This window comes from Aphelocoma coerulescens, chromosome 1 (genome assembly GCF_041296385.1).
Source record: "Aphelocoma coerulescens isolate FSJ_1873_10779 chromosome 1, UR_Acoe_1.0, whole genome shotgun sequence".
NCBI lineage: Eukaryota > Metazoa > Chordata > Aves > Passeriformes > Corvidae > Aphelocoma > Aphelocoma coerulescens.
In genome coordinates, this window is record NC_091013.1 from 17,457,131 (window position 1) to 17,483,183 (window position 26,053).

The window sequence follows — 26,053 nt, forward strand, 5'->3', positions numbered from 1 at the left end:
TGAAGGCTGATGAGGCAGAGGCTGACAGAGAAGCTTCCCTAAGGAAACCTACTTCATTGGGAGGTTCTCATCCTGAACATCAATATGTTGGTTCACTTGTGGCTTCTCTGCGGCCTGAGCTCTGTTGTGACCCCTCAGTATGTCACACAACAAGCCCAAATGTTTTTAGAAGAGTTTAACAGCAGGGCAGAAAATATCAGCTATGAGAACTCTATTGCCTCATGGAACTACAACACCAACATCACTGAGGAGAATGCCAATAAAATGGTAAGTGCTCCATCCTGTGGGTTTTACTATTGTCTTAGGAATCTGACACTTTCTGGTTTGTTTTGGTTCCACCAAGCTTGGCTGAAATTGGAGTGTTGCTTCTCTGGTAGCTGTGTTTTAGTTTGGGGAGGGTAGAGGAGCTTGCTTTAATGTAGCAATGCTCACTGGATGTGCCTGGGCCACTACCAGCCTCTACAGCCTTGGGTTAGTACCTGGATTACCTGCACTGCACAGGGATGTCCAGAAGCTGGACTGTCCCTAGCCATCACTTCAGATCACCCCAGTGAGTGGAGGGAAAAGGCAAAGGGGTACTGCATATTCATCCCCAAAATCTGTGTTGGATGGAGAGAGACACTTTCTTCTTCTGAGTCCAACAACATCAGTGCCTCCTGGTGTAGTGTTTCTCTGCAGTGTTTCCAAGAGCAAAGCAATTCCCTTTCCTCTTGGAGAGGGCACATCCCAGAGGGGATGATCTTCCCTGAGGGTCTGGGGTGCTGCCCTGTGGTGCAAGGAAACAGGATTTGAATCTTGTACCCACGTGAGCTCAGATCTCCCACTTTACCTAAGACCAAACAAACACTGGGCTTTTTACTGACACAGGCAGTTGTTTTACTTCTCAGTGAATATGCAAATATTTTCTGGATGCAGGCATTCTGTTAAATGTTTGCTGATGGATTTATACAGCAGCCCACACCAGTTACCCAGTAGTGCACCTTTCCCCCTGCCCCTATCACTCTTCTCATAGTCAGGGCTGTTGGTAGACTGCCTGGAGGTATTAGACTGGGAAAAATGAAATGAGATCACAGACTAACAAATGCCAGCAGTGGAGTTTCTAGTGGTCTAGTACATTGGTTTGAAAGTCCATTTCTATCTGCAGGAAGGACCACAACATTTTTACTTCCAACTGTCTTCCAACACAATTCTTGCTTCTCAAAACCAGCCTCTGTCTGCCAGTCCTGGGGGTCTCTAGGCAAGAACTTGTCAAGAGCAGGCAGCCATGGTCTGGCTGGTTACTGATATTGCCATGCCTCAGCTCAGCGTTTCAAAATGAACAAAACCAACTTGTTTTGAGGCTGCATGTGTTTTAAAGTTAACTCAAGCCTTAGAGAAAATTCAGAGGATAAAAATGTTGCTGAACATCCTCCATCTATTTTTGCACAATGGCTGGTCTTTAACTTTGTGGTCATATAACTTAATTAAAACATGTTTTAATTATCATATTTCTTAATTAAAGCAAGGAGACTGGTTGCTGGAAGAAATCCTAATGACTAATCATTGTCAATCTGGAATTTTTTCCGAGGCACCAGATACTTAAACTGTAATGTTTCCAAACACATAAAATGAAAGCCCTATATAGTATTTTCAACATTAATGAGATGATAATAAAATACATAAGGAGATACCAGCAATAAAAACCAATTAGTCTAGTGTTCAGAGAGCACATTTTCTCTCGCTTGATCTCTTCAGCAGCGCTGGTAATAAACCCACTGATTCCCCTCCTCCCGTTCTGCTCGAGGAGAGTTAATGAATACTGTCCCTTCTGGCTCCTTCACATCCATTTTCCTTGTAAATTGTGTCACAAGCCCTACAACTATTCCTCTGACTTATCAACCAATTTCTCTAATTGTGGAAATATCAGACAGTGAGATAACTTCTTTCCCATGGCTTTTGTAGCCAACGAGCCCCCCCTTCTGCCCTGCCACTCCTGAGGCACCTCTCTGTCCCTGCTCAGGACAAGGAGCTCAGGAACACATCTGGACAGCGATGCTCTTCCTCTGGATTTTTATCAAGCTCTTGCCCACTGAGCTTTGCAAGCTGCTGAGGAGTGTCAGGACTGTTTGCTCCTGTGAAGGGCAGAGTTTGGAAAGTCTCCCAGTGATGGCTGCCCTCCTGCAGCCAGGATGGAGGAGGTGTGGGGATGAGATTACCACAGGCTTACATCTGCCACCACCTGTTTCTGCTGGAGCCTGGAGCAGGTGCAGTGGGTGCTGTGCCCCTGTCACACGGGGCTGGACAACCCAGGCAAAGCCCTGCAGAAAGTGTTGGCCTTGCTGTGTGTCTGCATAGGGATGATGAGTGCCTGAAAGAGCTCTTCAGGTACAATATGACATTTGAGTTCCCTGATGCCTCAGCAGGGAGGGATGGGTGTCACAGGTGCCCTCTTCCACAAGGAAGCTCTGGCATAAGCACAATTAAATAAACTGTCCCAAGGACACAGGTTAATTAGTACTGTTATTGTTGCCATTTGGAATGGGTGCTGATGTGCTAAACTGTGCACAAACACATTAGAAAAAGCTGAATAAGACAGTCCCAACTCCAAATTGTGTTCTAATGCTGCTTCTTTGTGCACTGAAATTTGGGAATTTCAATGCCATGGTCTGTAACTGCAGAAGTGTTAAAAGCAATCTTGTGCAAAATGTTGAGATTTTGCATGCCCAATTTGGGGACCTGTTTAGAGCCTCCTTTGCCCAAGTATAATCTTTTATTTACCAGCATTTCAGAAGAAAGTGATATTTGCCTTACAAACAGACTCAGTATCAATATCTTGGCTGCTGAGTGTTCCTGCTACTGCAGCAGAAGTGGGGATTGACATCTGGGTCACAGATCTCTTTGTGCCCTGGCTTGTTTCTTCACAGGTGGGTGAAGAAAAGCACTAAGGGAAGAAAATTTGATTTAGAGTAGCAGGAGACACAGCAAAGAGATACTGGATGAATTATAACAAGTAAGGTGTGAGTAGACAGTCATGCTTTTTGCTGTTCCCAAAGAAAAATGGTTATCTGGGTCTGGGTGTGTGAATAAAACAAAGCCAAAAAGCTCTCCAGCCATTTAACTGTGAGGTGCAAGTGCTCAGCCTGCATTCCACAGGTGTTCTTCACAAATGAAGTTCTTCCCAGAAGTGATATTTTTGTCTGGAGAGGCATCAGGCCACTCCACTCCTTTGGAGAGGGTAATTCAGGGTTGTGTGAACCCCTTGCAGAACGAAGCGGGTGCCAAGTGGTCTGCGTTTTACGAGGAGGCCTCCAGGAATGCCAGCAGCTTCCCAGTAGACAGTATCATGGATGACCTCACCAAGCTCCAGATCCAGATTCTCCAGGAAAGAGGATCATCTGTGCTGTCACCAGAAAAATATAACAGAGTAAGTTGTTGAATGTAGTTCATCATTTTTGGTGTGTGAATTCAGCTGCCTCCCACAACACCCTCAAGCCAGGGCATGGTGCTGTCCCCACCCTGCTTGTTTTGGGATGATGCTGTGTATGGTATGGAAGTGTACCTGTTCTAGGTGTTCATAGCAATACAGGACTGGAGGGGTAGTCTGGCCTGGGAAGCTGGTTACAATTTCAGTCAGCAGTTTTACCATGGAATAAATTTCAAACACATGTACATACACATGCCTCAGAGTAGTCCTTGTGCTTATAATCTGGATTAGTCATAAAACCAAGAAAGGACATGTGGTAAGTGCTTGGTGTAGTCCAGACCTAGGGCAATGAGCAGAAAGAGATGGGTGAAAGGCCATTCAATGAGTCAAAAAGGTGGAGATGGAGGAAGTCTTTCTTTCTCTGAACATGGTACATTATCATACTGTGAAAAAGAAGGAATGTTTCATTGCACTGGGCACCCTGGAATGCCTGAGAATGGAGAGGGTTCCACTGAGAGCTGCTGAAGGCCAGCAAGATTTGGCAAGAATCATAATGAGATTTGACATTTGCACTGGCAAGTTCACCTAAGAGGCAGGTAGATGGATAGTGACTATACGTGAAAGTGGAGTGAGCAGTTATGCAGACTCAAAAGGGATTTATAACCAAACACTTGAGAGTTAAATTACTTTCCTTTTGCTGAAGATCAAATTGAAACATAGCACTGAGTCATGGAAGCTTACAGTCCAGGATCCTACAGTCCTGATTACAGAAGAATCCTGAGATTTTTCTGCTAAGGTCAGCAGTGCTGACCACCATTCAAGGGAAGCAGCAGATTGGCTGGATCTCTTGTCTTATCCAAATATAAGATGCATTTCTGAAAAACAAACTGTGATGGTGGGAAGGCTGGCAGTTCATACAAACCTGTATTTATTTTGAATCACAACAGTGCACTGATGGTAGTGTTGTCTCTGTTGAGGAGGTATGTTCTTCAGTACCCTCCCTGTTTAGACACTTAGAATTTCCTAGATAATGGCCTTTGGGGCTGAAGTTGTTGGTTCATGTTTGAAAAGTGACTTTTTTTATACAGTCTGATGGGATTCCATAGGAATATTTAAGTATTCTTCACCGACACAAAAATTTGCCTGGGCACCCATTTATTTTATTGCTGACAGAGATAAAATTAGAGCTACTCACTAACTACCCCTCCCACTGACAGCTCTTCATAGCTCTGATTTAAAGCTCTAAGTGAGAAATTGCATAGTCCTAAAGGGAAGGCTAAAAGTGGTACATGTTTTCCTTGATGCATGAAGATGTGAAAACATGAAAAAAAATTAAAACCAGATCTGCATAGCATAGGTTCTGAGATAGAGCTGAATGATTTCAGATGCATTTTGGCCTTCAGCTGGCCCAAGACATGAGCCACAGCTTCTCTGTGATAGAGTCTAAGCAGATCCATGCAATCAGTGGGATGTGATGTTAAAACCCACAAGCAACAGTCAGCCTGGCAGCACCTGCCAAAGGGGCCCTTTCTGCTGCCACTCAAAGCCGCAACCTCCCTGCAAAGTTTATGTGGGTTCATAAAACTTTAAAAAAACTTTATTTTTTTATTTCTGCTGTGTATTGATAGCTCTCTTGTGACAGTCAGTGCTCATTGGATCCTGTCTGACTGGATAATAAGAACCTGTAGGTTACGTCATATATTTGGGAGATTATCTGTCTTTTCCAGCTAGGTCTGGTTCAGTAATGCATTTCGGCAAATTCTTTCATTAATCTCTACTGAGCTCAAACATATGCTTAAATATTAAGCTGGTGGGTGAAGTGCTGATTCTAGCTCTTAAGGAATTACCATAATTGGCTGTTATTTTGCACAGAGTGGGTTTCTAACAAGCTATCTTGCATCTAACTTGCAGCTGAGCACTGTACTAAACACAATGAGTACCATCTACAGCACTGGGACCGTCTGTAAAATCAACAATCCGACTGAGTGTTTGGTGCTGGAGCCAGGTATGACACCAACCACTGCCCCTACTGTGTCCTTCACCCTGAGGGTGCAAAAAGAGAAAGCCCAAGGGTGGCTGTGGCTCCTGACTGCAAAAGGACAGGCTGTAACTTCAACAGATATCTCCTGCTATCTAAAGCTTAGTAATAATTTAATTGCACCTTGCAGTTCAGGGACCTCCGTTGGACCTTCTGCCCACGAGACATGCTGTCTCCTGCTTGTAGCAAACAAAGTTTGGGGAGGGCTGCTCTGCTTGTGTGGCAGCCTGCCTGTCACCTGGGGTTTGCCTATATCACAGAAAATCTATTTTTTTGTTCCCTGCTATCAGTCTTGTTGGACTCAATGTTGTATTGAGGCCAGTCCTGAGAATTCTACCAACTTAAGGGAAGATAATGTGGAGAGAGCATTTAAGAGACTCATGATGTGCTTCATGCTTCTTAAAGACAAGGGGAAGACATTAAATTAGGAAAGGATGCAAGGAAATAACAGGATAGTTCAGTATATCAAATACAAAGGGTTTTCTTCTCCGTTCATGAATTTCTTTCACTTTGGTTCATTTGCCTGCCGTGAAAGAAAAATTCTGCTTTTTCAAAGCTTAGTACTTATTTTTTTGTTCTGACAGGTTTGGATGCTATTATGGCTGAGAGCACTGATTATCATGAGAGACTGTGGGCCTGGGAAGGCTGGAGAGCTGATGTTGGCAGAATGATGAGACCATTATATGAAGAGTATGTTGAACTTGAAAATGAGGTTGCAAGGCTTAATAGTAAGTCACTTTTTTTTTTCCTTTTTGTTTCCTTTTTTTTTTTTCCTCCTGGATCCAGAAACCAGCAAACATACTGCAGGGTTACACAACTTTCCCAGGAATTCCAAACACATACATAAATTGCACATGATTTACTCTTGGTGTGCATGTCTCAATGTAAGAGGCAATGCAGACAGCTGCTATTGACCAGTTTAGAGGTTTCTTCCCAGCCTGGAACAAGAGACACCTTTTCGTTGGGATCTTTCCTTGTTGGCCCTTTTCCCAAAGGCCATAATCCATCAGTGTCCCTCATTACATACCACCCAGAACTGCACCATTTGTGATTTATGGACAAGCACACTCCATTTAAACAACTTCTGAGTGTTGCTGAATTTTGGTGACATCTCTCTCCTATGGGCCTTGACCTTCTTGCAGCAGCCACAATCATTGGTACATTTATAAAGCGTTATTCCCTAACTGGAATGATTAGATGTGGTAGGCCTGGGACAGCAGGTACAGCTGGCTGTTCAAAAAGGATTTTGTACTAAGGGAGGTGTGCTTCCAGTCTGAGATCTCCACACAAATCATATTGAACTGTCTTTTCAAGGAACAAAAGCAGCTGCCTTCTAATTTTCTTTTGGGGTCTTCTAAGATAGCTTCTGAAGTAGCTACATCATCTATCTCCTGGCCAGACTGCAGCTGTATCACCTGCTTTCTCATGCTCCTTGTATTGCAAAAACTGTCAAGCTTCAGCTAGATAAGAAAATATGGTCCAAATAGTAAGGCATGGAAAAAAGCTAAACATTTAGTAATGGTCATTATGGCCTTCCTCTGTACCACCAAGGAAGAGACTTCAGCTAGGTGCCTTTTTTACTTCAGGCTTGATGGAGCCAAGTGGACTGGAAGACTTACTGGAACTGGGAGCTGAATGTCACTTCTGGTGTCTACATCTGATCTGTCCTGGTGCTTTAGTTTCTGCAAGAGCAGGCCCATATTCAATGTCCACCAATTTAGACCTTCTGTGAGAACCCCTTAGCATCCAGCCTGAGCAGAGGCTGCTGTCCCTCATAGCCGCAGGAGCTCCAGTCAGGATTCATGATTTTCTTTGACCTCCATCTACAGACAGAATGACCTTAACTAGCAGATAGCTGTGTCTGCAATTTCTGAATTTCTTGGAAATCTCGTGAGAAAAATGTTCATGACACAGACCCTCAGGGAAGCTTTTTCCTCTCTGCTAAACCTGAACTATCTTGCACTTTGCTGCTTTGCTTTGGGGAAAGGCTGCAGGTCTGCATGGGATCAGCAGGAAGCTGCACTTTTCCTGCAGACCAAAGCAGTGTCACATCTGGTGTCCTCATGTGATGCATCCATGCTTTACAGATTATACTGACTACGGAGACTACTGGAGAGCAAATTATGAAGCAAAGTCTCCAGAAGGTTACAAATACAGCCGTGACCAGCTGATCAAAGATGTGGAGAAGACATTTGAGCAGGTAGAGGCAGGAAAAGTTCTCACCTGGGTTGCAGGATTATGTTTTGAAATGGTGGGCTCATATGCTGATGTTATGAAGGAAGATGAAACCTTTAAACTAGCTGATTATCAGTCTGCATGGGTTTAACAGAAACATGTGAGGAGACATATGTGACATTTCTACCTCTGCAGCCATTCAAGGACCAGCTTGGTCCCCAATGGCTGGGAAAAGGGAGCTCTGCAGGTCCATGTCTTTCCTCCCGGTAGGGTCCATGGGGTAGATGGCATCCTTGGTACTCCAGCTTGAAAGTTAGCATTGCTCCCTCCCTCATATCTGAGCAGGACTCCTGTGGCTGGAATCTGGACTCAGTGCCTGAGCCCTGAAGCAGGGGGCAAAGTTCAGCTGCAGGTTTGGGGTGCACTTACCTGCAGCTGAACTTTGCCAGAGACAGCTTTGAGGCTCTCTGTTTAGGAGTGATGAGTGGAAAAGAGCAAAGTGAAAAAACAAATTGTTTCTTTCTCTTCCTCTGCCTCCAGATAAAACCTCTGTATGAGCAGCTGCATGCCTACGTGAGACACAAGCTGGAGCAAGTGTATGGCCCCGAGCTCATCAGCTCCACAGGATGCCTCCCTGCTCACTTACTGGGTATGTCAACGTGTGTCCCTGTCATGCAAACCTCACTTTTTACATAGGACAGTCACCTTCAAGGCACATGGGAGGAGAGTAATCTGACTGTTTAATCAGGATATTAACAAAAAGGTTACAGATAAGAGAAGGGTAGAGGAGAAATGGATAAATTCCTAGCAGAGATGACACAAGTGCTTAGCAGCAGTGGCAGGAAGGGAAGGCAGGTGTTGCTCATCCTCGCCAAATGTCACACAGCACAAAACTCTAGCACTGGGCTGGGACATTTCCCTCCCCTTTGTGGAACTTGTCTTCCTTAAAAATGAGAGTTTCAGAGAGACTTGTTTTTCCTTCTGAATTTTACTCTAAGATCTCACATTTCCTGACTTGGCTTTCAAAGCGTGCAGCATTAAGCTGCTGTAACTGTTGTGTACCTGAACATGGCACAACAATCATGTGGACTAACAAAAAGCATGTTCAGTTGTCATACACCTCTAGGAATCTGATCAATCCTGAACCTATATTATACAAGAATAGCTGATACTGGGTAATAAAAGGATCCTTGAGCTGAGTTTGACCTATGCATGACCTTTCAGAACTGCTCCCATCCACATCTGGATTGGGCCTTGTTAGATGTATAGGTGTCCCTATTCTTGACACTGCACAATTTGTAGACCTGTCTGGCACCTTTGAGCAATACATAATAAATTTAAAGTATTTGTTTCTCTCTTTTTGTGAAGGTGATATGTGGGGTAGATTCTGGACGAATCTGTATGCCTTGACTGTTCCCTATCCAGCCAAACCAAACATTGATGTAACTTCTGCAATGGTTGAAAAGGTAAGACATGCCTTCATGCAATATGCATTATGTAACAAATCTGGATGGTATAAAAATCATGCACCACATATCAGCTGCTCTCTAGAAATCCATGTCTGCCCTCAGGCAGATGCACTGCCAACAAAGTGTTGCTTTTTGCATCCTTTTTTTTTGCTTTTCACCTTAAAGTGTTTATGCATTTTTCACTGTACCTGTCCCCTTAGCTGTTCTTTTTTTTCCTCCACCCTCTTTGACTCCCTTAATCTTGTTTCCAAGTATATTTTCCTCAGAGACACTTATCCATTAAGAGATATATTTTGTATTTATAAATATTTCATGACTCCTGGAGTGGGCTGGTATCAAATATGACCTTTGCCAGTTGCCATAATCAAATAGTTTGTATATCACAATTTGTTTTATTTTTGTCAGTCTTGTTTATTTGGATACAGCTAGAAAAACTGCAATGCTGCCTGTTATCTTTTGATACCTGCATAGCACCATAAAGTCTGTGTTTGAGATCTGCAGAGCTAACAGCTGTGACAGCACCTTTACCAGACCAAGAACATGGATGAAGACAATTCCCTGTAGTCTTGCCAAAGCCTCACTCCTTTTATAAACTAGAGTGATAGGTAGAATTTGATTTCTGAAATGTAGTTATTCACCTGAAATCTACTCTCCTGTCATAGGCAGCACTATGTCATAAATTTGTGTCTGTTGAAGTACCACTTCAAGAAGGGAAACATTATTTACAGAGCCTTTGAGCAATGGGTGGGCTCATCCTTGTTAGTGGGTGTGCCCAATTTGGGATTTTTGTCCAGATGAGCTGTTTGCCAGCCAGGTCTCTGTGAGAGCTCAGTCCAGTAAATGCGGAGTTCCTTCTGGGTAGAATAATAAAACTGCTGAATGGCAGAATTATCCTGGACATTGCCATGCAGTTACAATCTGATAAGCAACTCCTGTAGATACATTTGCCAGGTTTTACGGTTCTGGCTGAAATCTCTCATGCTCATCTGCTGGGAATGCAGCTCCACTTCCTCAAATGAGTTGTCCCCAAGCTGACTGAAGTGGCTGAAGGGTTGGATTGCAGATCTGACATACTACTGACAGGAATGCATTGTTTATCTTAGCTTATCTTTTATTGAGAGCTTCTCTGGTCTGGGTCAGGTGCTATCTGCTGAACCTCTGAGTGCAGAAACCTACTTTGTTTGCAGCAAAACCACTTCCAGTTCCCAGCAGAATTTACAGAACTGCCAAAGGCAGACACTACTGGCTTGCCCTCAATAGGCCAGGTGGAGGTGTGAAGCTCCTGGGAAATAAATATGAAGTCAGCTGCCCTGCATTAAGTGGGGCACTGGGAACAGGCTCCATGCAGAAGGAGTGGTTAATGGTGGCATTTTCTCTTTCAGAAATGGGATGCAATCAAAATATTCAAAGCTGCTGAGGCCTTCTTCTTTTCCATTGGCCTTGATAACATGACTGAGGGCTTCTGGGAAAACTCCATGCTCACAGAGCCGACCGACAACAGGAAGGTTGTCTGCCATCCTACAGCATGGGACCTGGGCAAAAACGATTACAGGTACTGGAATTGCTATGACCCCTTTTTATACCACCTCCTAGAAAAAACATATTTTCACTAAAGGAGCACCATGCTGGTTTAAGTTAGAATTTCTCCTTTATTTTTTTTTTTCTGGCTGATAAGAGGGGAAAGGAAAACAAGAGAGCAGGGATCCTTTGGGATTGTAAACTTTTCTGTGTAACTTTTCCTGTGAAGATCTACTCAAATTTTTTAGTAGATCTACTCAAGATCTACTCTCAAATTTTAGCATAGAAGTGACTAATATTTTTATGAATTAGAGAAATGATAACTATGTTCTACGGCTTAGCAAATAAGCAGAAATGTGGGTGGATACCGGTGAGATTTGTGGACAGCTGCACATTTTTCAGCAATGGCAGCAGCTCCCTGGGTAGGAAGGGAAAATCTCCTGTGAGCCCACTGTCCATCTTTAGTGGGGTTATCCAGTTTCATGAAAATCCATCAGTCTCTTCCATATTTGCAAGGGGAGTGGGACAGCAAGCTCCCACACAATGAATACTTCTCGCAGAAATTCTGACCCCTCTTGCAGTCCCCAGAGTCACCCAGGGAAAGAAGATGGTGCCCAGCAGAGCCTTGGTGAAACACATCAGCATCACACCTCAGCAGTCTGGGGAAGGTGAAAAGAACCCCTATTTGGAAGGCATTCCTTTAGTAAATAGTACCTACACGAGGATGAAGTAGCAGGAGTCACCAACACAGAGAGTTTTATACATTACTGTCTTCCTGAGGTTGGTGGTGGTTACTCAGTCCCACACATACAGTGAGTTTATTGCCAGGTTTTAGGAGACAGCTGTTCTCACAAAACAGCAGTTCTCTTACTCCCTGGACAATTTCAAGGTGGCTGAAGGTGTTTTGCTGAGTTCCCCATGAAGTCTTGCCATAGCAGGAGGATCTGAACTGCATACTAGGATGTAGGTGCCCAGGTTTTGCAAGGGGCAAGAGGCATTTGCAAGCCTGGAGGGGCTTTGCCCCATGGCTGTGGCAGACAATGCTCAGGCAGCCTCTCTCTTGGCCACTGTCTCTCTAACCACAGACACTTTGTTCTGGTGTGCAGGATCAAGATGTGCACCAAAGTGACCATGGATGACTTCCTGACTGCACACCATGAGATGGGCCACATTGAGTACGACATGGCATATGCAGGGCAGCCCTACCTGCTGAGGAGTGGTGCCAACGAGGGCTTCCACGAAGCTGTAGGTGAAATTATGTCACTTTCTGCAGCCACTCCTCAGCACTTGAAATCTCTTGATCTCCTAGAGCCAACTTTCCAAGATGATGAAGGTAAATAAATGTATAAATATTATATATTTATGTGAAAACACTTGCTGGCCTTATTTTGTAGCAGAAGATTGTGTCTGAAAATTCAATATTCAACTGACAGGCTTCTGAAAATCGAACTCCTCTAATTTACCAGAAATACTATTTTTTCCCCAAATCACATTGTGCAGCAAGGATCCCTGCTTTACAATGCTGCTACATAATTTAAAAAGAAATAGCTATCACTTCATTACCTTCAGTACTGAACAACTCATCCTTAAATCTTCGTAGTTCATTTAGATGAGTCTCCAAAACTCTTTTCAATCTCTGTTGCATGAATCCGTACATATCTCTATCAAGATATGTATTTAGCAGTTCAAATGAAACTGAAACCTCAAGATTTACATCTCCCACTTAAGTGAATATTGAGTGACAACATAGGTAGGCCCTCCTTATAATACAGTTCGTCTGGCTTCTGAGTACTGCCTGAGATGGATGAAGATGCACATTTTATACATTTTGAGCTGTCTTCAGATCAAAATTCCTGGAGACTGGAAAGGTTCACAGTGATGGCTAATTGAATGTAAATCTCAAAGGACTAGGTTATTTAAGAGGGAGAAAGAAAGAGAGATAAAACTGTGTACCATTCCTAAATGATCTTATCTCATGTTTTTTTTCTAGTAATATTCTTCCTTCCACTTTTTCTTTAGTGAAAATCTGTAATTCAAACAAGATGTAAGCATTAGCTGTAATGGGAAGTAACTTTAGCTATCTAATCAGATACTAATTGCTACCATAACCATTACCTTAACTGGTTCTCTCTTCAGAAACTGAAATCAACTTTCTGCTCAAACAAGCACTAACGATTGTTGGAACAATGCCTTTTACTTACATGCTGGAGAAGTGGAGGTGGATGGTGTTTAAGGGTGAGATTACAAAGCAGGAATGGACCAAACAGTGGTGGGAGATGAAGTAAGTTTGAGAAACAAAGGGGATTTTTTTCATATGAACCTTCAAACTCAACCCTAGTTACTCAACGTACTGAGGTGCTTGTGCTCCTGTAGGGCAGGATCTGTGTCTCTGAGTCTTTCTGTAAATACCAGTAGAGTGCCAGCTAGAAATACCCAATAGTGGTGCAGACAATGTCTCATAAGCCATGTGTCCCCATTAACTCTGTGTATAGCCCCTAGCAGTTTACCCTGCGTCTCAAAAAACTTCCTCCTTGTTTCCTGTGTCAGCCTCCTGATAAAGACAGCCCATGGCCTTTGCATGGCCTTTCAGATCAACATTTCTGTCCCCCTGACACATTCCCCAAGACATCTTTGCAGCTAAAGTACAGCCCTTCTCTGAGTCTCATTGGTCATGTGTTCTGGTTTGCTCCCCACATCCTTGAGGACAGTGGAAAGTGAAGTTCATTGTACTTGCCAGCCAGAGAAGCATGCAGATCTCAATCCACCAAGTATCTGAGTGCACTTGTCTGCTTTGTGTTTCCTCCCTACCGTATAGTGGTTTTGGAGGCAAATTGTCTGAAAGATTTCAGACTGAATCTTTCCTTTCTTGCGTACTAAGATACCACCTTTCTCAGTAAAGAAAATACAGTTCCCTCAGCAAGTAACCACCAGAGGTGCCTTTTCAGATTATGCCCATCAATCAGTCTATTTTCAGCACCTTGGAGCACAAGAGTAAAAATCAATATGATTCAGACAGGAGTTTTTAATTTCCCAGGTTGGTTTTAATATGAGGGCAGAAAAACGCAAAGAAACCAAACAAGCCTCACACTGAAAATGGAGCCTGAACTCTAACACGAACACGAACAGTAAGCCTCCATCAGCAAACAGAATCTATAATAAAACTTGATATATGCAAGCCTCCTGACCCACTGTAAAAATCAATCAGCTTCAATGTATTCAAAAGTAGCAGAGATGTCAGAGAAACAGAGAATGACAAACTGTTCAGCAAAGCTTATCACATCTGTTGCAGAGTGCACAGCTCTCTGCTTGAAATACGGGTTTATGAAAAAATATTTCTATGGAAGCTTATTACCATTTTCAGAACTTAAGGCATGGGTTTGTTTCTGTAGTACTTCTCAGGAGAGGAAAATAAAGAGAAAGCTTGTCTCCGGCCCAGTGGCACAGGAGACCATCTACCTTTTGGGTTGCCCAGTCTCTGCATGCCCTTGCCCAGAATGAAAATGCAGGTCTCTAAACTGGGGATATCCCAGGGCATGAGGGCTGTGTGTGTGAAGCTCATGTCTTGTAGATTATTTCTTACCACTAATTTCTCTCTGCACACCCTGCTATCATACAGATCCCTTCCCTGCACAATGAGTTTACAAGCAGCTTCCTCTCTGTGCTTGCCAGCTGTGGAGCAGAACTCGCTTGGGGTTACTGGGAGCTGTATGGAATTCTTCTGTGTGCAAGTGAGAGGGGTGGCCATATGTACCAGGCAAAACAGAAGAAAAGCTGAGTCAGATTACCTTTCCTTATTGTCTATAAACAGAAGCCCTGTGTTTTTCCTTCCTCTCCAGGAGAGACATAGTTGGTGTTGTGGAACCAGTCCCTCATGATGAAACCTACTGTGACCCTGCTGCGCTGTTTCATGTGGCCAATGATTACTCCTTCATAAGGTAGTGCAGTGTTTAATTAATGACTTAAATTTTGTCTACAGAACGAGCCCCAGCTACCTAAAACATCTGCTGGAGAGTCTCAGGACCCAGTCTTATTTTGTTTAAAGCCCAGACCGAAGGTTGCTGATTTCAGTGGGAGTGTTTCTCTGCACATCAGGGGTTGTTCTAGAATAATCTCTGAGCAGTGAGGAGGCTGATGAGCTTCTTGCTGAGCAGAAAAGTTTCATGCTGCCATCAAACCAGCAGGAGCACTTCTGAATGAGGTGTTTGCCTTCTGGGTAATCACTGTGCCCCATGCCCCTTGGGCCATGCACATGCAGCCCTGGATGTCCTCTGTGTCTCAGCCACCTCAGTGAGAGGGCTCAGAGCAGAGAGCTGGACCTTAAAAACTTTACTCTCTCCTGATTTATGTGGCAACAAACAGATTTGGGGCACTTCTAGTCCATTTGATCTTGGCATTTTGCTAAATTTGACTTAGCCTAGGCTATAAATATCAGCTGGCCTCTCTCCCTGTAGTGCAGTTTCCCAAGAGTGACAGCTGACACAGCAGAGCCTTCCAAAGGCCAAGGGCTTGCAGGTTTCCTTGACAGACGACTAATAAAACCTGTGCCTCCCTTTTCCTTGCCCTTCCTTTAGGTATTACACCCGCACCATCTATCAGTTCCAGTTCCAGGAGGCACTTTGCAAGGCAGCTAACCATACTGGGCCTCTTCATAAGTGTGACATTACCAACTCCACTGCAGCTGGTCAGAAACTCAGGTAACGAAGTAAATTTCTCACGCGTAATAAATCAGAGTACAACAAAGCCTAAGTCATCCTTGAAAATTTCTGGAGTCAATGAGGTTGCATTGAGAATAAACCTAGCTTATTTAGTATATACCAACCAATTCATTTTGACAGGTTGACTAAATTTATGTACACTAAGGTTCTAAGCATCAAAGGTTTAATTACTTGTTTGTGGGAATAAAACATTTTTATTAATAGGAATAATGGGAGAAAGGAGTGAATTCAGAAGCAAAAAAGAACACTTTTATACTGATCACAGATTGTTTTTCTCGTCTAGACAGAACATGGCAATAACATATTACTTCTCATTTCACATATACAGAAAATTGCTGGAATTAGGGAGATCCAAGCCCTGGACTCTAGCGCTGGAAAATGTAACAGGAGAAAAATACATGAATGCAGCTCCCTTGCTCAACTACTTTCAACCTTTATATGAGTGGCTGAACAAAAACAATTCTGGCAGATTCATTGGCTGGAAAACAGACTGGGCTCCATGTATGTATGGCTTGTGGGTAATTTAAAGACACTTGTTAGTCTTCACAACCCTTGATTAGCAAAGCCCCTCTCCCCGGTAGCTGTTGTAGGCTATTCCCCCTAGAAAAGCAGGGTTATGGGAAATAAACACTGAGCTGTAAGTTTTACTCACAGAAGACAGACTGGCTGCCTCATGGCCAGAGCTGGAGAAGTCAGCACATGTGCTTGTCAGAACCCCACCCAGTTCCCTGAAACTGAGGTGTCTTTTTTTCATAATGGCAGCACTCAGAGTATGGGATGACTGTACATAAGGAAGAAAGACCAGAAGCTTGGTCTTGTGTGGCACTTGCCTGAAAACAGTGTGCCTGTATTGCAGGGCTGGGAGCTACGGGTCCTGGGAGCCAGGCATAGGGGCAAACCTGTACAGAGAAACTACTGCTATGCTTTTTGCTAACATGTGTTAGTCAAAGAGGGGAGATCAAGGGGATGAAAAGGAGGAGACTGTGGAAAAATGCATTTTTCAGCTTATTGTGACACTGAGTGATGAACCAGCCAGGTTATATATGTGTAAGCACTGCCAGTACTGGAGAGCACCATAACTCTTACAGCCCTGTGCCAGTCTCTGAAAGTGGGATTCACCTAACCAGGCACCAGCATCTGCATCTAAGCTGCTCATTCCCAGTGGTGGGAAAGAGGAATTTTCCTTCTATCTTCTACAAAACCAAACTTGGGAACTCAGATGAGTGTGTTTGCAGTAGAGACGACTAAAGGGAAACAAAATCAGTCCCACCAAGCTCTCCAAGGGGAGCAGGGGAACCTGTAAGGAAACTTTAGCCACCTCAGCACTTCCCAGGAACAGACTTTTTGTTGCTGCAGCTCTAAAATGGCCCTTGTTTCTTTTTAACCCAGATTCTAGCAATGCCGTCAAAGTACGCATCAGCCTGAAGTCAGCTCTGGGGGACCAGGCGGTGAGTGTGTTTGTCCTGTGTTTGGCACCCTTCTTACTGCTTGGGCAACAGAGGTGTTGTGATAATGGTGCTCAGAAAATGGGTCCGGGTATAGCTGATCTTTGTGTCTGAAGGGTGGCATCAGCTCAGGTGAAGGGTTATCACATATAAGATGTCTTGTCTGAGTTTGTGGTCAAGACTCCCTCTAGAATTATTGGAGGAACTCCTCCAGGGAGTTACCCACCCATTTTAGGAAAAGCATCTCAGCTAGATGAATTGAGTTATTCTGTAGAGATACCAATCATGATTTTTTGCCTCCTACAGAACAGGCCTGGAGGGCTAACATAGGGGAACCTGGGTACATGAAAATGGCTGTATTTTTCCCAGATTTGCTGATGTGTCCACATAAAGCTTCTACCTAATTTCCTCTAATTACCATTATCATGGCTATGGTGGCTGCCTTCAGAAGTTATTAGAGCAGCTACTTCACATTTAAAAGCAGGCTGGTGGATTCTACTCTCTATTCTTAAGTACTCTTGATTTCAAACTAAAATCTATTAGCATTTCTCTGTAGATTTTTGTTTGCCTGTTTACTGTAATATTTCCAGGCCCTGGAAATATTTGCAGCTGATATATTCAGCTGCCTCCCTGCCCTCCAACCCTGATGCAGAGACAGCTTTGTTACTGAGATTGCAGGGGACAGTGCAGTACAGCTGCTTCTGTTTCAGATGAGGAGAAGGGCTTACATTCTCAAGAGCTTGTCTCCTTTTCCCAATTATACCAGCTGGTCCAATAAAATGTATTACAGCAATGAAAAAAATCTCATCAAAGCTGAAGATGGCTTTTATGATTTTAAACAGGGCATTGGCTTAGCCCATCTGCTTAACCCAGGCTGAAAATTCATTCCTTATTCTAACTCTTCCTCTTTATGCTAATCTCATGGAGGCAGTGTAGAAGGTTTAAGTGCAGACACTTCATTCCTGTTAATAGCCATTTTCACCTTGCAGGACATTAGTAATTTTCCAAGAACGAGTATGTCATCAGGCAGGTCATTTAGACCTGCGTGTTGGAGCCTATTGCACTAGCAAGGACACACACCATGAGCTCATTTTTCATATGAATTGATGCTCTTGCTTCTATCACTCTCTCACATGCAAGCCCTACTGGAGTTTTATTGCTTCCTAGACTGCCTAGTCAAGTTAGATACAATTCAAAACTGATATCAGCAGCATGAAAAGGTTCCATATTACAACACATTTATTAGTCATTATGGTTAATGTTTAGCTTAATATCATTTTTATGCCTGCCTTTAGCCATCATAGTCTTTTGTTGTGCAATTGAGCAGCTGTAAAACAATCTCATACAGATTACTTAATTTGAATTATTGTATGGATGGTAGGTTCCTAAGCTCTGAAGAGCAAGACATACATTTTCCTCTCAAAACCAGTTCACATCACCAACTCGCAAGAAACCTTTTCTATTAGGTTGTTTTCCGCCTCCCTGCAAACTTCCCTTTTGCTGAGCCCCCAGGGACATGGCTGAATGCTGGTATGGCAGCAGCAGGTAATGGTACATGCATGACCTGGCATAGAGAAAAGGCAGGGGGAATCTCAGGCAGGAATCTCAGCCCATCTACACAGAGCAATGTGTTTTGGGTGCTTTGCACGGCTCACAGTGCACAGAAGCTGTGGGCCCTGTGCAGCTGTTTGTTTAAGGTGTATTTTGAGTTGCTTTGCACTGACCTAACAAGCACAAAGCACTCTGAGTATGCCAGCAAACGTTTTTGCATTTGTGTTCATTAGCTCTGGAGAGAGCAGGCAGAGAAAGATTCCTGCTCTTGGGCAGAGATGCAGCTGTGCTGGGGGCGCAGGGCAGCTGCAGCTCTCAACTGCGACTCAACCCTGGCTGGTACCAGCAGGGAAGTTTCAATAGCCCCAAGTTCTGGCAAATTAAACATCCAGACTCTCGGATGGGCTCAATGCCAGCTGTACCAGAGTGTCCACTGCCACAATTACCCTGCTAATTGTTTTCAGGCTGATGAGATTAGAGCTGCAGCCGCAGCATCCCTGGATCACCAGTGCAGCTGATGAGGCTGAAACATCCACAGCTTTGCTTCAGCTGGGGCTTTATGAAAGTGCCTGAACAAGGGAAAGTGCTACAAGATCCCCACTGAATCCCTTGGGGTCTGTCATATTTAAAATAAACAGGTCCAGGAGTGCCAGCCTCTGACTGCCACTTGAAAACCAGACCCCTCTTCAAACACTCATTCAAAATTCTCCACCATGTCAATGCTGCATGTGTGATCATGTTGTAAAGGGCTGCCACACAAGACAGTGTTAGGGAACTGAGAGCTGTCAGCCTGCAGGCATTTAGATGTATTTTACAATGAAAAATCCTTTTTCAATCAGAGGCCACACTTACACTGTCTTTCAAGTGGCATGTGGGATCTTGGAGGCAGCACACTAACAGAGCAGAGGTGCTTGGCAGAGTTCATTTCTCTCTGGAAGCAAAGCGGCTTCTGTAACACGCAGTGTGAGGTGGGCTCCTCAGATGCCTGGGGAAGCTGTGTGGGTAGTCATGACTCAAACACAGAAAAGAAGCCAGCCAGGTACTTCCCATCCACACAGCCAGTAATAGTATTTATAAAGGCAACTGAGAGGCACAGTGGCAATTAAAATACATTAGACTGAAAAAAGACAAAATATAAGCTAGAGAAATGAATAAATGATTAAAAAATTGACATGCTAAGTACAGAAAGCATCAGTAGAGGAATCAAGCTCAATTAGATTCTGGTAAAAAAATTATAATAAAAAAACCAGCACTGTAAGCCTTAAGATGTTGGGCATAAATAGAAAATTGAGAAACCCCGACAATAGCTTCTTAGCTGTGATAGTGAACAGTGCCAGCTGCCGGAGGCAGCAGCAGTAACAAGAAGAGGTGCTTTAGTGCAGGGCTGTGCAAGCAGGAGAAAGCCAGGGGCATTTAACTCACAAAGGCAACTCAGCCTCCCCCCTTCCTGGTGGGAACAGCCAGGGCTGGCACAGCCCCTGCCCTCCAAATGCCACGGGGACTGCTCTGATTGCCGTGGCTTTGGATACTTGTGCCTTTCCTGGGACCTGGTCCTGAATGGACTGAAACCAGTGGGTTCTTTCTGCTCTTTCCTCCCGTGTATTAATAGAATCAGGACAGTTTAGGTTGTGAGGGATCTTTAAAGACCAGCTAGCCCAACCCACTGCAATGAGCAGGGACATCTTCAGCTAGCTCAAGTTGCTGTAAGCCTCACCCAGCCTGACCCTGAAAGTTTTCAGAAACTGAGTATCCACCACCTCTCTGGGCAACCTGTTCCAATGCCACACAACCTTCACAGTAAAGAATTTCTTCCCAGTAACTAATCTAAATCAACTCTCTTTTAGTCTAAACCCATTACTCCTTGTCCCAGTGCAACATACCCAGCTAAACAGTTTATCCCCGTCTATCCCTGTCTTCCTCATAGATATTTATACATCTCTCTCATTTTATATCAGTGTCAAAGAGGTGGATATGGTTGAAAAATGTAGCTGGGTTTTATAACACCTGTTACAACAGAGCTGCCTTCTACCACACATTCCTGAATAATACTGAAGAAAGTCAGGAGCTGTGTAAGTCTATCACTGACAGCACGCCTTCCTGCCCAGGTACCATAAACACAATCAAATCTATGCCTTAGGGGAATAAAAAGATATTGCCATGGAGTTCAGCTGGGAATTTTCCCTTCGTGCACACATGCTATTGCACAACAGACCAGGCTGCTTTATCACCTCCTGTGGTGGTTTTTGCCCCCTGTAAAGCTCTTGGTTCCTGCACCAGAGAAGCTATTTTTGTCTCCCACTGCGAATAACTTTGGACTCACAAGGCAAGCCAGGAGAAGCCTGCACACAGGCAGTACATTTTTTTTATATCACCTATCTATTCTCCAGAGAAAAACAACAAATATGTGTTCGCTGCAGAAGTACAGATGCAAAGAGTTTTTTACCAAAACAGATCCCAAACAAAAATCCCAGCTCATCAAGGAAATAAATTAGCCACCTTCACACAACAACTCTACCACAAAGGTTCTTGTCCTTAATAGAACGTCTGCAAATAAAATTATGTGATTAAAACAAGATATAAATTATGAAATCTTTAAAATTCAAAGAGAATGCACAATATTTTGTAGGAATAGCCTTGCTGATGCCTTTTCTCCCTCTAAGGCAGGGAGATGTGCTGGGACGGCAGCATATTCAGCAATCTCATATAAAGGTACCAGAGATTGCACAGGGACAGCATGATGTCTGGCAGCAGGGATGCCTCCTTGGTTTTCTCCTGCACAGTGCCCAGATTAATGGAGCTGAAGGGTTTGGGTTGGTTTCTGATGTGCTATCATGGCACAAATAAATAATACTGAAGTGCATGCCAAGCATTACAATTGCTATTTCTTTTAGAAGGATTTCTCAGCGTCTCTGATTTCTTGCCATCTCTGATGAATTTCTCTTGTGCTGTTTCTGCAGTATGAATGGGATGAAAGTGAGCTCTTCTTGTTCAAGTCATCCGTCGCCTATGCCATGAGAAAATACTTTGCAGAGGTGAAGAAACAGGAAGTTGACTTCCAGTGAGTGGCTTGCTTAATTGTGCCAGCTATGCCTGCATTGCTTCTGATTGGCTAACGGCATGAACTGGTGGAATTAATTGGGCCTTCTGTCAAATGTAAGGTGACAGAAACAATGTCAAGCATCAGCTGTTTGCAGAAGGCAAGATGCCAGCTTGGGTGCATGGTGCCTTTCCACTCAAGAGCCTGAAGTTTAGGAGTAATGTGCTAAAGTTAGGTAAGAAGGCTTTGTCTCCCACAGCTTATCAGTGATGGAGATGAACCTTGACAACATGTGCCCAATGCCTATATAGGAACATCAGGGAAGGTGGACTGATTAGAAATAAACATTTCTAGCAATGTATGTGTATGATACTGAATATCCAAGAGGTTTGGGGCCAAGGAAAGACAAACATGTTGACTATAAAGCACTAGAGTTTGGTACAGACTTACTGATCTTATCTAAGCTCAGTTACAAACAAAATCTTTCACCTGAGAATGATTTTGGTAAGGCAAACAACCCTTTTGATTAAGTATCTTCAATAACATTCAGGAGCTATCTATTTAAGCTATTAGATATTACTTTATAGAACATCAGTCATGTAATATCTAGAACCTACTCTAGAAAAATAAGGAAGATAGCTTTTTTATTTTTTCACTTGGTACTTCATACATCACCTCATCCAGGGGGCCAGCCCCAAACACTCTCTGTTCTGCAAGTGATTATGTGCTGTGGAAAATTATACCAAGGATTGTCTTAGGTATGAGGTAGACTCTCTCCAGCTCAAGATACAAGTTCACACATAGAAAAAGAAATTCTGGCATGAAAATTGATTTCACTTCCCAGCTGATTTCACTTGAAAGCATTCCCCAGATAAACTAAGCCCCTGGCAATGCCAATCAAACACAACTGTTCACTTGCCCAAATTTAAAGCTATTGTCATCTTAACAATGAAAATAACCGTTCTCTTCTGTTTCTCCTTCAGAATTACTGACATTCATGTTGGGGAACAGACACAAAGGATCTCCTTCTACATTACTGTCAGCATGCCAGGTAATATCACTGATATCGTGCCCAAAGCTGACGTGGAAAATGCCATCAGGTGAGATTTTGCTCTCTGGGGGAAAAAAAGCCCCAGCCAAACAACCAGATGAAAGGGTGGAAGGGAAAGCACTGCTTAAGTCAGCTGAGGCAGAAGCAGTGACAAGGGAGTCAATATTGCAGTTAAAATGGAAATAGTGGGATGTGAGAAACTAGGATGAAAACTATTATGACAGAAAGGAAACAGTCCATCTATCAGATGGTGTCTTGGACAGCAGCCAATGTAAAATGCTTCAGGGGGCTTGTAAAATTGCCAAAACACATCTCACTGCATCATACCTTGCCAGCAGATATAATTACTCAAACTTTAAAAGGAACTATTTTTTATTCTGAAATACAGAATACAGTAACAATGTGTGCATGGACACGTGTGTTCTTCTTCTCATTAATGAAAAGGCAGTGCAAGAATTATTGTTAACAAGGACTCCAGAATACTGGCGTACTAGAAAGACAGCCAGATGTATTTGATTATATAGAAGAGGTCAGAGCAGGAGCTAGTTTCCACTTACAGGTCAATGAGCAGCTCTTTTATAGCACGGTGTGACACCACTGTAAGTCACTGCTATAAAAATGATAAGTAAAACTGCAACTCTGCAGAAGATCATGGGTAATGTGCAGTGGGAAGTGAAGAGGGCACAAATCTAAAAGTGGCATCAACATGAGATGGGGTTGAAAAAGCAGTGAGATAAGTTGGTGAACTAAGGGAAAAGAATATGGCTGTGAAAGTTGCTCTCGGGTTAGCACTCAATAGCAGATGTGGAAATTTAGGGAAAAACCAGGCCCAGATGATACACCAGGGAAAGGGTTTTCAGGGCAGTGAAAAACACAAGAATAAAAATTGTGTAAGATTGTAGGGGGGAGATAGGTAAGATGTCAAAGGTGGGGTTTTATGTGTCTTATCTAAGAAACTTTTGGATAGAGAATGAAGGGCAAAATACAAGGAGAGAAGAAGATCAGAAGGTTCATTTGATAAATGTTAAGACTGAGTTTAAGAGTCCATACAGTGTCTGAACATGTCAGTTAAGCCGCTGTATGTGAAGGATTAAAGTTCCTTTGGTTGTCACTCATATGCCAGAAGGAATATGGGTTTAGCAGTATCTCCTCTGCAGTCTTTTCAACTGAGCAGTTCAGGGAAAGCTTGGCACACTGGAGATATATAAAACAACTGAAAACTGTTCCTTTCCTTCCAATAAGTGTGTGAAACTCTTTGAATTTGCATTCGATGGCAGGATGTCTCGGGGACGAATCAATGAGGCTTTCAGATTGGATGATAACACTCTGGAGTTTGTGGGAATACTTCCAACCCTGGCTGCACCTTATGAACCCCCAGTCACCATCTGGTTAATTGTATTTGGGGTGGTCATGAGTCTGGTTGTCATTGGAGTTATTGCCTTGATCATCACTGGTCAGAGAGATCGCAAAAAGTGAGTAATATTTTTTGATACTATGACCATGACTACTGGAAGATGTCCTGATAATTAAATCATCAGGATTTTTTACAAATTAGGCTGCCCAGTTTACCTGAAGCAAGTTAAGGAATGAAAGCTTATTATCCCTCTCCCCTCAACAGTGACAGCTAAAGGTTCAGCTCCCTGTCTCTCAGTACATGGCAGCTTTATGCAATTTCCCCACTGCCATCAGTTTAACCAGTGCTGTGGCCACAGGGAGCTGCAGGGTGTCCAGGCTTCTGCCAACCCTGCTGCAAGGAGGATGGGATGTCCTGCTGGGAACATGGTGCCTTTTCCTACAGCAGAGTTGTTCACATTTTTCAGCACCTACAGTTTTCTGTAATCTGATTGTAGGCTGTACAGTAATGAAGTCTTCCTTAAATATTATTGCATTAACAACAATAAAGTTTGGTTGGTTTTCTATGACTCTCCACTAACAGGGTTTCTAAGAACATAGGAGGTTTGCTACAGTTCTTCTTAAATCTAACTTGATTTCTTTTATATAAAAGAAATATGTATATACTATGTTGAACACAGTATTATTTACAGTGTAGGATTCTGGGGATCCAGGAGGACTTGAACGAAGACTTTCTAATATAAAATGAATTTTCATTACAGGAGAGCAAGAGAAAGCAGAGGTAAAGCAGGATCAAACAATGGAGAGGTGAACCCTTACGGTGAAGAGGGGAGAAGCAACCTGGGCTTTGAGCCAGCTGAAGAGACACAAACAGCATTTTAAAAGGTGTGGGTACACTAAGGGCTTCTGGTTTTTTTTCATTTCACTTTTAACAATATTGCCTAGCAAAGGAGAAAACCACTATGGACAGCATCAAACAATGTCTTCTGGTTGACCATTAATCTACTGGTTCATGGCCAATAGCAACTAAATCTGCTATTTATGTGGCAACTAGAAAAAACGCATGGCTTTTCTATGAATTATGTGCATAATATTACACACCATTTGTGCTGCTTTTCGTCCAACTTCTGTTTCCTGTGTCATGAGATACAAAAGCTTGGAAGAATACAGTTGTATACAGACCAAGACACACATAAGAATAATTCATATTCTCCTGAAGAACATCTCTATCTTTCCAGATGGAGACCTCAAAAGTGTTCTAAGGACAGTGACAAAAAAACCCACCTGACTATCAGAAGAACCTTAGTGATGAAGAACTCAATTTGATGTGAAATAACTGCAATTTTTGCACCTTCAAGAAATCTGTATCAATGTAAAATTGATGCTGGATGAAGACTAACAAACACTGGAAGTTTATTAGGGAGTTATAAGTTATTTTTCTAACAGTTTGCTCAATACGTATTGTAGAGACGAAATAACCCATGCTCCCTCAAAAAAAAATAAATCTCTTTTATGTTGACATTAAAAATGGAAACTACCTTAATACTAAATGATCAAAGTTGTTTTGGTTATTTTAACCTATTCCTTGGGCATTGCCTCCACTATTACAAATACTGCATTACAAATGCTGCATAAAACAAGTACACTTGTGCTATTACATACAAGGGGCAGTAGGCTGACGCTTGGGAAGGTCTGGTTGCACCTGAAAAACAAAATCTGTTCACGTGGAGGATAGTGCAGCACTGGACCAGGTTGCCTGTTCTGTACTCTGTGAGATCTCCACCTTTGGAAGTGTTCAGAGATCAGGTAGACAAAGGTAAGGCTGATGGAGCAGTGGGTGTAATCCACTCTGAGTGAGAAGTTTGGCTGGATGACCTCCAGAGGACATTTTCAGCCAGATTTTCTGTGATTCTGAGTCTTGTAGGTCCCCCACCATAGCTGCAACCATGCCAGTGTGTTTTTTTCTGTACACACCCAGTCACTGAAACTCACAAGGTGTCTGATACTCAGTCCTGGATTGCAACAAAAAGCCAGTAGCAAACATGATCCTGCATGAAAAATGCTCAGAAAATTAATGAACTCTTAAAATCATGGACCTCCAAAATGATCACAATTTGTAGAAAGCAACCAAAAATATATTTGAAAAGTATATCTGGGCTCTACAGGTTCACAAAACGCTGACATAATGCTCTACATTCATTTCCAATTTAAGAGACAAGACCGTTAAATGAAGCAGTTCAAAATGGTAAGCAGATGATACTAATTAACTGCAAACTAGACACTAATGCAAAGGAATGA

At 43.0% G+C, this 26,053-nt stretch overlaps 1 protein-coding gene across 4 annotated transcripts; it reads left to right on the forward strand.

The window, feature by feature from the left end:
- On the forward strand, positions 1–25,305 carry ACE2 (angiotensin converting enzyme 2). Of its 4 annotated transcripts, XM_069003130.1 has the most exons (19): positions 1–267; positions 3,245–3,403; positions 5,315–5,408; positions 6,026–6,169; positions 7,529–7,641; positions 8,157–8,265; positions 8,985–9,082; positions 10,468–10,637; positions 11,710–11,936; positions 12,740–12,884; positions 14,440–14,538; positions 15,175–15,297; positions 15,647–15,819; positions 16,708–16,766; positions 21,272–21,372; positions 22,335–22,451; positions 23,680–23,874; positions 24,517–24,640; positions 24,994–25,305. In XM_069003130.1, exons 1-18 carry the CDS (start codon positions 85–87, stop codon positions 24,635–24,637), a joined length of 2,430 nt encoding a protein of 809 aa, XP_068859231.1. In that variant the 5' UTR covers positions 1–84; the 3' UTR covers positions 24,638–24,640; positions 24,994–25,305. The 4 variants fall into 4 exon arrangements, with proteins under 4 accessions (XP_068859231.1, XP_068859226.1, XP_068859238.1 ...); XM_069003125.1 differs by having other exon boundaries at positions 24,517–25,305; XM_069003137.1 differs by lacking the exons at positions 1–267; positions 3,245–3,403; positions 5,315–5,408; positions 7,529–7,641 and having other exon boundaries at positions 6,103–6,169; positions 24,517–25,305.
- Positions 25,306–26,053: the final 748 nt, after the last annotated feature.